Source organism: Tetranychus urticae, chromosome 2 (genome assembly GCF_039701765.1).
Source record: "Tetranychus urticae isolate SD_2017Ah chromosome 2, NJAU_TeUrti_SD_1.0, whole genome shotgun sequence".
Taxonomy (NCBI): domain Eukaryota; kingdom Metazoa; phylum Arthropoda; class Arachnida; order Trombidiformes; family Tetranychidae; genus Tetranychus; species Tetranychus urticae.
This window is the reverse complement of record NC_142959.1, coordinates 1,850,644-1,862,795: the sequence shown is the minus strand read 5'-3', so window position 1 is coordinate 1,862,795 and position 12,152 is coordinate 1,850,644. Positions and strand designations below refer to the sequence as shown.

At 34.0% G+C, this 12,152-nt stretch overlaps 3 protein-coding genes across 3 annotated transcripts; all 3 read left to right on the top strand.

Annotated features, from left to right (window-relative positions):
- Positions 1 to 671: 671 nt before the first annotated feature.
- LOC112538985 (uncharacterized) lies at positions 672 to 5,795 on the top strand. The gene is made up of 4 exons (XM_089267869.1): positions 672 to 3,113; positions 3,176 to 3,338; positions 4,185 to 4,294; positions 4,371 to 5,795. Exons 1-4 carry the CDS (start codon positions 860 to 862, stop codon positions 4,850 to 4,852), a joined length of 3,009 nt encoding a protein of 1,002 aa, XP_089123995.1. The 5' UTR covers positions 672 to 859; the 3' UTR covers positions 4,853 to 5,795.
- On the top strand, positions 5,256 to 5,795 carry LOC149093689 (small ribosomal subunit protein uS17m-like). The gene has a single exon (XM_089267870.1). It carries the CDS (start codon positions 5,256 to 5,258, stop codon positions 5,547 to 5,549), a length of 294 nt encoding a protein of 97 aa, XP_089123996.1. The 3' UTR covers positions 5,550 to 5,795.
- A 1,649-nt stretch (positions 5,796 to 7,444) lies between these two features.
- Positions 7,445 to 7,974, top strand: LOC149093688 (small ribosomal subunit protein uS17m-like). The gene has a single exon (XM_089267871.1). It carries the CDS (start codon positions 7,544 to 7,546, stop codon positions 7,832 to 7,834), a length of 291 nt encoding a protein of 96 aa, XP_089123997.1. The 5' UTR covers positions 7,445 to 7,543; the 3' UTR covers positions 7,835 to 7,974.
- The last annotated feature ends 4,178 nt before the right edge of the window (positions 7,975 to 12,152 follow it).

Sequence of the window (12,152 nt, the reverse complement as noted above, 5' to 3'; positions counted from 1 at the left end):
ATCCTGTTTTGTGTGTAATCTGTAACCAAATTAGTTTATCCAAATTGTATTGAGCTTTATTTCCCTCATTTTCTATTGGATTATTTACATGAATTTCTTATCTCTAGAAACAAAATACGCCTAAAAATAAACTTAAGACTGAATGCAATCAAAAAATCAAAATCAAAATTTATGGTCAACCAGATTCTCGGCTATTATGAGCATAAAATTTATTGAATTTTCATTAAGAACACCGAAGCCAAACGAATACGCAATCATTTTTACATAGGCGGATGCCTCTTGATTGGCAGTTTGATCTTCTTTTGTGTTCGTTAAACTCACAAGTTAACTGTTAAAGGTGGGTGGCTTTTGAATAGCATGGGTTATAATAAAAGATGGTAAGAATAAGATTTTAACTAACAATGAGTAACTATCATCACATGTTGGGAAGTTGATAAGGGCTTATGAAATGCAGAACTAAACAGGAAAATCAATGCAATTAAAAAGTGAAAACATTCAGTTGATAATATTTTACTGATAATGTTTATCTTATGAATAGAGTTTTCCCGGAAAATATTCAATGTTAGTATCATAATGGATAAGTTTTGATGAAAGTCAATATAAGGCGACAATGATTGAAACATTTATCTGGTTTTAACACATTGTCACCTTAAACATGATAAGGAATAAAACTTACAAATTGTTTGTTAATTATTGTCTTTCAACACCTTTTCATGCTGGCAGAGATGACTTGACACCCCTTTCAACGATAATAAATAGATTGCTCTGAAAGAAATTTCTTTTTACACAATTTTTCCGATCAATCTCTTAAACTGAATATTCAAACCTCCTTTCTTTACCTAAATCTAACCCATTAACAATGAAGTCAAAAATCAATCTCAACTTTTCTGTTTTTCTTTGTTTTCTTTGCTCAATTAATTCAATTCTTTGTGCTAATTTCAAATGCCCTGAAAGGGGTAAAGTCGGTGGATTAAAAGTTCCAAATGTTCTCAGTTTGATTGATAAACAAACAGGTTATCATGCTTCAGTTGAACTTACTAATCCACTCTATTATAACGCTTTGGCCGATGAATATTATGATGGGGAAAACAATGTTGGATTTGTTGACTACAAAGCAAAGATTCAGGGTAAAATGAATCGACGTTATTATTATCATTCAACAGAGGAAAAGATTGCTGTTCAAGAAAATACATGTGAAAGGTTGGACTTGACTAAGGACGAGAAAATTAAATCAATCAAAGAGTGGTTTGAACCAAAATACATTGTCGACAATTCAGATATCTTTAAAGATTTGTCCCATTTAGGACCAACAGTGTTGATGATTTATGCCAACAACATTAGTGATAAAGCTTCATTCGTAGGATCCGAACTGATTGATGGTCGTACTGTTAATCATTGGTTTTATTGTACCAATCCTAATGGACCTTACATTGACTTTTACTTTGATGTTAAGACCTCACTGCCTCATCGGTTCTCGTTATATTATCCTGAATGGATTGTAGCTCGAAAAGGCATGCAGCAAGTGGATTCAGATCCAAAATATGTTTACAATTTTTTAATGTTCAAACCGCTGGTCATATCAGCGACTGATCCAGTTCCTTATCCATTGGGTTATGGATGTGCTCGCAAAGGCACTCGTCCATCTACTCCATTACCAGATTTCGGTCAATTTAGAGAGTTTACTATGGATATGGAAGCAGTAATCACATATTCCAATGTTGATCCTATCAAGTCAACTGCTCGAGTAATGAAACGAGGCGATGTTATTTCATACGAAATTAAAGAAGGAACTGATTTCGTGCATTCCATTGAAATGCCTCCTCCTTTAGGGCGATTTCAAATCGATGAACACACTGGTCGATGCCATTATTATACTTCAGACTATTCTTCTGATGTTACATTGATTACTCGTTGGCCTTTTCATCAAGATCGTGGCTTCAATCTATTGTATTATCTGGTAATGAAACCAACTCAAGATCATGCACCAACTTTTATTGGTGAAATACCTTTAAGATCTCTCCGAGTGGAGGAATACAGAGCAGCTAACTTCTTCTCGAATAGAGTGGATGCTATTGTTGACTATTATTATACAAAGAACGCCAGTTATTATGTTCCAAGTAAAGTCATATTTACCGCAGATCGAAGCGATGATATTGACTCTGATATTCCAACACAAGTTGAAGTAACCATAATCGATTATCAGGACGCTTACATTGATTATGAAGATCGATTCGATGTTTCTGGTTGTTATGAAGAACCTGGAAACTATACTTGGTTTCAACTTCTCTTTTCAGATCCTTCAGTGGGTGAAGGATATATGCCGGCGATAAAGGAATCTGCAGAAGAAGACTTGATTTCATTCATTCCAATAACTCGAATCGGTGGGATTCATGCAAAAAAAGTTGATTCTAATACATATGTAACTGTCAAACTTTATGATCGAGTACATTTCATTGATGCTTATAATCGTTGGAACCAATATAAAATTATGAATCCTTCAAATGTTGTAAAAAGATTCAAAGTCGAAGACTGTGAACAACTTTGCACTGCAAATGCCGACTGTCATGATTTCAGTTATTGTGACGATTATGATTGTTCAATTTCTACTCGTGATTATTATTACGTCGAGAGAGAATACAAACAAGGTTGCAAATATTATTCTAGATCTGAAACGGAGGTCACTCCACTCGTCAATAAAAATTACTTGTCAACCATGTCACACGTATTACAACAGATAAGGAATAAAGTCTCCGCAGGCAAATTTCGTTTAACCGGTGTTGGCATCACAGCTGAAGATTTGTTCATTGTGAGTGGACCTGAAGAGATTGGTGACATTTCCCAGGAACTGCATAGACGCAATTCCAGACCTGCAAGAGGTGAAGATTTTCCGATCATCCAAACTGATCGTCATTTCAAGGAAGCACAATTCAAGATCGAGAAAGGCTCTCTTCAAAATTGTTTTCAGGCTTGTTTGAATGATGATGATTGTAATACACTTTCATATTGTATCAATCAGAATAAGGAATGTATTCTGAGCGGAGAAACATCGAGTTCATTGAAAGATTCCCTTGATGACAAAACAAGCCATGCAGATGGATGCAACATCTATCAAAGTAAATTTATTTTCAACTTAATTTGAATTCCTTTAATTAATTTTGTTCCATTTTGAATCTAGAATCATTTATAAATCTATTTCATGAGTATCCTGGAAAAAGTCTAGTTTTGGATGCTGCCTCAACCATATCTGATGTACCGATTGGTGATTGTGCTAAAAGATGTGCTCAATCAAGTGACTTCAATTGTGAATCATTTGATTATTGCCAAGATAATTATCAAAGGTTAGTCGAAACTCAGATTAACCTTATCATGATATTTTTAATGTCTAATGTGAATAATGAACTTCAATGAAAATCATTTATCTCTTATAACAAATAATCAAATCAATAAGATATACCAATCACAATCATTACAAATATTAGATTCTACAGTATTTTTCAAAAAAACTGTCAGTTCTCTATGTTCGTTTCGCGATGGAATATCTCTGATATTATGCGTGGGAATTTCATCAAATTTTGCTAAGGGGCTAAAACGTGTTCAGTGAACTTGATTTTCAAAAAATCTCAGCATTTAGAGTGCGATTTGTACGAGAAAATTTAGATTGAAATGACCTCAGCTGCCTAAAATCATGAAAAAAGACTGCAAGTCTGTTTTGGATTGAAAAATGTCTCAAACTTAGGCTTTGACATTGCTAATGTGTGCTGAGTCAATCGTATAATCATTTTCAGGGTTGAAAATAAAATTATAAAGTCCGAGTTTATGGCAAATAAGAGTTAATTCGGGTCGGTCACCCTAAATTCAACAAACCAACAGGTGGCGCTTATCATTTCTCCATTATAAACTCCATAGAAGTTTTTAACTTCCATAATTTTTGCACTAAAAACTCGACTTGTTATGTGTATAAAAGTCGAAGGACGGCACATATCATGCTAATTTTTTTCAAATTTCATCTTTGACTCATATAGTTTTAGCCCAGCTAATCTCAATTATCTGAAGTTTATAATTAATGAAAAATGAATGCTTTAATTACTGACAATTTTTTTGAAAAATACTGTAGTTTTTTGTAACAACATACCTATGTATCTATGAATAGATCTAATGAAATTTCATTTTATTTTTCCTCCCAGAAATGAATCTGTTTGCTTCTTACATGTAAACCACATTGCGTTAGATAAAACTCATCAAATAAATGCAACAAACTGGAAGTTGGCTGAAGCTGGATGTTCCCATTACTCAAGTAAACACCTTTACTTTAACCCAACATTTGAAATCTGGTTAATATGTACTAATCATTCAATATTTTATTTTAACAGAAAAATCTGAACTCGATTATGAACATAAAGTTGGACTTGCACTGAAAGATAATGTGAAAGACTCAATTGTTGGAACCTTTGGCCATTTATCACTAGAACACTGTGCTTCCAAATGCAATTCAGATCCTAATTGTTTTACTTTCGAGTTTTGTGAAACAATTGATTATAATCAAATTCCCGATAACAGTGTTTCATTGACGAGTTGTTCATTGACAAACTTGAAACCAAAAAATGTTAATCAACCTGGACTATTTGAAGTACCAAAAAGCACCAACAAAATTTGCTCAATTTACGTAAATCACAAGAAGATTACAGGAAAAAGTAAAGTTGATCCACAGCCATCTGAATTAATAATATCAACACCAAAGAAATCAAGCGATTCTAATTTAGCAACCGGATTGGGGTCAATAGTATTCATATTGGCTTTTGCTGGTGGATTCATTGGATTTAAATTTGCTGCTAAAAAAGGATTCATTTCATAGATGCCAAAAATGAACATTATCAGAGGAAAACTAAAGATGAATCTTTACGATTAATTCAATCATAATCAATATGATACACTTATGTAATATATTATGTAGTTTATTTTGTATTATTACACGTGTAATATGATCTTTACTGATATACACTTGTTCTACATATGTTTGGAAAAATTCTCATGACTTTCAATCCAAATTATTCACTAAATTATCTTGATTATTTGATTTATCAGAAAATTATGATTTTTCATTTTGCAAGTAAACTTGTAATTTGCGCGCTCCTTCAAAGTTTGTTGTTGCCATAGCATCTGTTCATCCCACAATCACACATGATTTGAAGCATTTTTTATTAGTTTTATTCACATTGTTATTGAGTAAATTTATTGTGTTATTGTTTATTATCAAAATGTCCATGTTAATGGGAAAGGTGTGTGAAAATGTGGCCAAAAATGTTGTTCGTTTGGCCATCCCTCAGTTGAAATTTGATACATTTTTATGTATGCACTTTCGAGAGTCTAGTGAATTGTATGCTCTCGACTCTGTGGATCAATGTAAAGTTGGAGATTGGGTTATTATTCGTAAATTACCAGAAAAGATTAGTACCAAAATTGAATTTAAGATCGACCAAGTCGTGTACAAGAACGGACACATTGTTTGCCCCTTAACTGGTAAAAGGAGTTTCCAATACCATTATGGATAAAGTACGGAAAATCAGTTTTTGTTTCATCTTAATCAAACGAGTTGATTTACTAATGGACATCCATACCATTAACCACCGAATTGGACAGCAATCAGTCATTCAACAATCAATGGATAAGTGACAAATAATTAATGTAAATTTGTGTCTCACTAATTAGATTAAGTGTAATTTAAATGAAATCTATTTAGAATAATGTAATCAAAGCCATTGGTAAAAGCAAATTAAATTTAATGCTGACAAGTCAAATGGAGGCGGCCACTTTTTGTTGTTACTTTGTTGTGCACAAATGTAGATGAATAAGGTCATTGATGAAAAAAGGTCCTTTTTTTATTTGAATTTGTCTCATTTTCATCTTAAAAATCAACTTGAATATCCTGATGAGTACAAAAAGAAACCAACAACAACAAGCTCAACAATAAAGCGTACAGTTTCAATGCACACTCAGTAAACATGAAAAGCCTTACCAAACAGAAGCCTCTTGTACATAAAGGTCTGTACCTGAAATTTACAGAAGATGAAGCTGATGAGAATGATAAGAATGGTAAAAGAAGAGCTTAAATTGAATTGCTTCCACCGTCGGTCAACCAATTAAAATCAGGTCGATACGGTAATAACTTTTAATTGAACAACATTGAGCACAGTAATAAAAGTAATTAAGACAAAACTGTGTATACTTACATTGAGCTTATCAGAAAGTTAATCAGTACATAAAAGTGTAGCATAATTATGATATAAACAGTGTACTTGTTTTAATTTTTACCTGTTGGCTTCTTTTACCATCAAACAATAAATTACCTTAAAATGCAAATTATATAAAGAAAAGGTTAACTAAATGGGCAAAAATCGTCAAAATAATGTAAAAGGTTTAACCCAATATTGTCAATGTTGACAAAACCCAAATAGCTTCAATATTAAACTGAGCAACAAACAAATTAGCGAAAGAATTGAAAATCAAAAATTGTCAATTTACAATATTGTAATAGCTTAGGTCAAAGGTGTAAAGGTGACAATGGGTTAATGGTAAACATTGAAATTACTTTAGATATTTGATGAAGTGAAATGAAATGTAAATTGGTTTACAAAAGGCCGGGAAATTAGAGACAAATGAAAAGCTATTGACAAATGGATTGAAGTTGACTGTAAGGTGAATTGAAAATAAAATGAAATCACAATTAATGGGATTGAACAGAAAATAAGTGATTAAATTTAAATAATATTGTTTGGGTTTTAAGGTCAAAATGAAGGTGAATGGGTGGCTAGATGAGGTGATAATTGTTTGGGTTTGTTGTGCTTTAATGATGATCAATCAGCTTGTTAAATTGGTGACAATTTTCACCATTAAAAAGATTTTCTTTCTCTGATCGAGTTAAATTGGTAGATTAAACAATCAACGAGAGAGATTCAATTGATACTTATATTAATCAAGTTAACATGATAATTTGCTGAAAGGTTCAGACAGAATGGTCATGGAAGGTTGACCAACAAAAAAAGGTTTGGGTTAAGGTCTAAGAGCAAGAAAGAGACTGAAAAAATAGACTTAAAGAGATTCTGATGTTGATGAAGAAGTTAAAGCTGAGAAAAAAAATCTAATTTCTCATCGATAATTACACTCTTCACAATCGATTGACCTGAGAAGGTTATGAGGTGCATTACTTGTCATTCGGTGTATAATTAGGAAGTGAATGTTGACTTGATGACAAAAAATAATGAATTTAAATTGATCCTGTTATGTGTGTAATCTGTAACCAAATTAGTTTAAATGCATGTTTAATTTACACATTTATTATGAAAATGTCAAATGAAAAATTCCTAAATTATCATGATACTTTGATTTAGAGTAAAAAATGATTTCATTCTGTCGTAAACTTTTAATCTCTTGCAAGTCCACAGATGGCGCCGAGCAATACTTTTGCTCTACATCAACACATGTGTTAAAGCATTCTTAATCTGCTTTTTGTTTTTTTCATTATTTGTGTTAATTTATTACTTACAAAATGTCTATGTTAATGGGAAAGGTCATTGAAAATGTGACCAAAAATGTTGTTCGGTTGGCCATTCCTCAGTTGAAATTTGATACATTTTTGTGTTCACACTTCAGAGAATCATCTCAGCTGTTTGGTTTGGACTCTATGGATCAATGTAAAGTGGGTGATTGGGTACTTCTCCGTAAATTACCGGAAAAAATAAGTACCAAAATTGATTTCAAGATTGAACAAGTATTATATCAAAATGGACACATTATTTGCCCCTTAACTGGTAAAAGGAGTTTCCAATATTTTTATTAGTATCCAATCAAGTTAACATGATGATTTGCTGAAAGATTCTGGTAGTGATAGACAAGTAAAAGCTGAGAAAAAAATCTAATTCTCATCGATAATTACACTCTTCACAATCGATTGACCTGAGAAGGTTATGAGGTGCATTACTTGTCATTTGTGTATAGTTAGGAAGTGAATGTTAGCTTGATGAAGAGACAAAAAATAATGAATTTAAATTGATCCGATGTGTGTAATCTGTAACCAAATTAGTTTAAATAAATGCATGTTTTTTATAATCTTGTTTCATGCTTAATTTATTAATTACTAATACTTGAAGGTGATTTTGTTCAATATAACAAACAAAAAACAAGTAAACAAAAATATGATGATGATGATGTGAAGATGTGATGTTTAGTTGCTGTTTTAAAAGGAACAGAAATGATAATGATGATGATGATGAGAAAAATGAGCGATCAAAAAATAAAATATTAGTTAGAACAAAACAGCTGATTCTGTTTTGGCCAAAAAAGTGTCGGTTAAGCTTGAACAAAAAAAGATTACAGAGTTTAAATTAATCTATCTTGATTCTCGGACCAGAAAATGTATCTTTGATCGTCAGAGTTACGAGTTTTAGGACTTTTTGCATTCTCTCGAACCAATTGAGAATGTTTCCGGTGAAGCTCATCTACAATTATTGACGATTGAAGCCAACTTGGATTAAATGATTTGTCGTTTTCCCCGCTTGTTTGGCCATTGTTCAACATTTGTTTGTGCTTATGTGCATGTTGATGAAGATGTTGATGATGAACATGATGATGTGATGAAGATGGTGTTGGTTGTGGCTGCGTTTGCCCTGATTGCTGTGAATTTGTCTGTTGACCATGATGTTGATGATGAATATGGTGATGATTATGATGGTGACGACCAGATGGTTGACCAGATGAAGAAGCAGCATTATTAACAGCTTCCGAATCAAATCCATTAGCTGGAGGTTCAACACAAGTACACTGGTTAAGATGATGATTATGATGATTATCAGGTGAATCAAGAATAATTCCTTTGGATCCAATCTCTCCATTACCATTGGCTCCATGGACTCGACTTTCTTCAATAATACTTGCATTCAATGAATCATCTTCATCACTGGGAAAATTATTGGTGACAGCAGCAGCAGGAACATGTGACCGAGGAAAAGCCTGAATCGAAGAAGCAGCTCCAAACGGTAATTTACCTCGTGGGCAAGGATGAAAATATCCTCTTGGACATGTTTCAGTTCCACGACCATGCCAAGCACTTGCAGATGAACCAGGAGCTGGACAACAACAACAAGATGGACCAAAAATGGGTCTTGAAGCTTTGATAGGTGGATAGGAAAGGTTAGAATCTTGTTCACCAAGAGCTCGATGTGAGAAAAAATTTGCTTCAACTCCTCCTTGACCTGTTCTAGTGGCTCCGCTTGTAATTCCAGTGTCTGGCAATCCACTACGTAACCTACCACGAGCATGTGAATTCTGGTAGCGATAGTTAAGCATGGCTAGTTTTTCAGCCTTTTTCCAGGCTTTGTATTCATCGCACATATCACGACATCGAATGGAAAAGGCGACAATAATTAAACATAGGATTGATAAGGCACAGCAACTTCCAATTAGTATGTAAGCCAAACGCTCAGTTGTTAATCTGTACGCTTCTCCATTGACAAAGGCTTCATCAGGTCCATTCTGGTCTGGTAAACTTGTTCCTGTGCCGTTAATATCTACACCATGACCTTCATAATCATAATCATATCTATCTTGGTTGTTACCGTGTGGTCTGTTGCTATTAATGTTGTTGTTATTCAAATCATTATAATCGATTCCATCAGAAACTTTCTTAATAACAGTACCGGATCCTCCAACAGCTAATAGTGTGACATTATTTTTGTGAGTTGTTGGCGGCGTTGTTGAGGTTGTGGTTGTGGTTGTGGTTGAGGTTGGTGGTTTACCACGATTTGGAATCGATGATGATCCCGTTTCGTCATTACGTGAAATATAATTGATACCGAAATGACCACCCTCTTTGTCACTGAAAACACGAAAGCCATCATTGTTATTAAAATTATGATTATTAGCATTATTGTTGTTGGTGTTAGCATTTCCACCTCTATGATACGTAAATGTTTTGTGTCTACTATCAATAGGGGAAGATGGTGATCGAGTTAAATTTTTATAAGATGGTTCATTGTAATTGCTTGGTTTAAGAGGTATTCTTGGTGGTAAGCCGAAAGTCTCTCCCCAATTTTTTGGTACATTAGAAGATTCCTCATTGGAACCCTTTGAGGGTGCATTGGGTTTAAATACAAGTATATTAACTCCTGGAGGATTGCGGCTATGCCCATTGGTTATACCATTGATTTTATTTGTCGATGATGGTGATGAACCTCCATGATTCTTATTGGGATTATTGAATGAAGCTAATCTATCAAGATCATCTTTTTTTGGCGGTAACAAGGCAAAGAGGTTGACTGAAGGTGAGGGAAGAGGTGTTGATTGTTGATGTTGCTGTTGTTTGGCTTTTTGTTGTTCTATCACACGTTCATCTAACTCTTTACGTAATAAATCACGAATATCGATTGATGTATACCGATCTTCAGTTAAATGATAACCAAGTGTGGTTCCAGTTAGAGATGAAGGTGTTGGTGATGCGGATGGCAGATAAGGTAATGGTGAAGATAAGGCAGGCGATGATGATGATGAATATGATAAAAAGGGTGATTCTGAGGGCGATGGTAGGACTGACGGTGATGGTGAACTGAATGTTAATGGCGTTCCTGGATGATATGACAGTGCAGAGGAGGTTAGGGAAGAGGACAGAGATGAGGATGAAGATGAGAGTGATGGTAAAGATGGAGATGAAGATGGCGAGTTGGATGAGTTATTACGCTCATCTAAAGTGTACAGCCCGTTAAGGGAAGATGCTGATGAGGATTGGCGTTTAAGTGTTTTCTGGTAAAGCGTTTCAGGTAAAACAGAAGAGGCAACACTAATGAAACCATTGACTTGACCATTGATCTGATCATTAAATTTATCTGACGGATTGTCAACAGGAAAATGAACTGTAGAGCTTGTTGAAGAGGGTAAAGGTGAAGACGCGGATACCGACAAGGAAGTTGGTACAACATAATCACCGGTATTGAGTATCCGTGAAGGTGAGACAATGGCATCTCCATGGTTGGGAATAATGGGACTTTTGTTAAAACCATGGGTATTGTTAATCCGTTGTGATAGTCTGTTTAAAGAAGCAGCAGAAGGTATAACTGGTCTAACATGAGGTACATTGTATTTCAATTTTGAAGTCGACGAGGAGGTTAAATAAGATTGCTGATGTTGATTTGTGGATAATTGTGAAGGGTCACTTGACAGGCGAGAATCAAAATTACTATTACTACTATTATTATAAACAAAATAACGGCTAGGCTGAGACCAAGAATTGAATTTCGAGGTTCCACTGACTTCTGATAGAGAGACTAAAATTAAGCAAATGAAAATGTAAACAATAGTCACAAGATTAACTTGCTGCGCATTAGCCTTATACTGGTTAAAACGTTTATTTACTTTCAACTTATCCCTAATACAACCATTATATCGACTACCATTACCCTGACTATTATGATTATCGGGTTTATTAATAATAAAATTTTCATCTTGATTGTTGTTGATCTTTTTGTTGGTTGAAAGGTTGTGAAAACTTATAAACTTGAGCAGAAGCGATGAAACTCGCTTTACTCGCCTCTTAAAACAGCCAATGTTGCATGGTATTATTATTGATGATGATTGACGTGCAGGTAGGACACACAAAAGATTGTTGAAGTGAAACAAACATATCATTTCGGCATCACTATAACGTAAACATTTTCCGATCTCATGGGAATTCCAAGCTCAGTGAAAATCACAGAGAAAAGTGATGAAGAGAAATGAGAAAAGATGAAGAAAGCAATTGAAACAAAAGTGGAAGAAAAGGCAAGAAATGAAGCAAACAAAAAGAGGATCACATTGTCAATTGTCAATAGCTAATCAAGAGTTGTAGTTCAAGTCATAGTTAACAGTTAATCCCAAATAACAGGTTTACGATGGACAAGGAAATTTGGTGAAATATTCCGTTGGACAAGACACTGGAAACATAAAGTGATCACACAAATGGAGTAAAAAAAATTATCCAAAATTTAGGGTGAAAACAGGAACCAAAAATATCGCTTAGCAATTGAACAAAACACAAACAAAAAACATTCACATATCAAGTAAAGTCTGGATAGACATAATGTGCCTTATTTTTACCGTCAAACTGAATCTTTGGCGGGTTACCCGAAAAT

Excerpts from the sequence above, each read along its gene's own strand:
- LOC112538985 (XM_089267869.1), top strand. The coding sequence starts at position 860 with ATGAAGTCAAAAATCAATCTCAACTTTTCTGTTTTTCTTTGTTTTCTT. Across the intron at positions 3,339-4,184 it reads TGCCAAGATAATTATCAAAG|AAATGAATCTGTTTGCTTCT; the intron begins GTTAGTCGAAAC and ends TTTTCCTCCCAG. Across the intron at positions 4,295-4,370 it reads TGGATGTTCCCATTACTCAA|AAAAATCTGAACTCGATTAT; the intron begins GTAAACACCTTT and ends TTATTTTAACAG.
- LOC149093689 (XM_089267870.1), top strand. The coding sequence starts at position 5,256 with ATGTCCATGTTAATGGGAAAGGTGTGTGAAAATGTGGCCAAAAATGTT.
- LOC149093688 (XM_089267871.1), top strand. The coding sequence starts at position 7,544 with ATGTCTATGTTAATGGGAAAGGTCATTGAAAATGTGACCAAAAATGTT.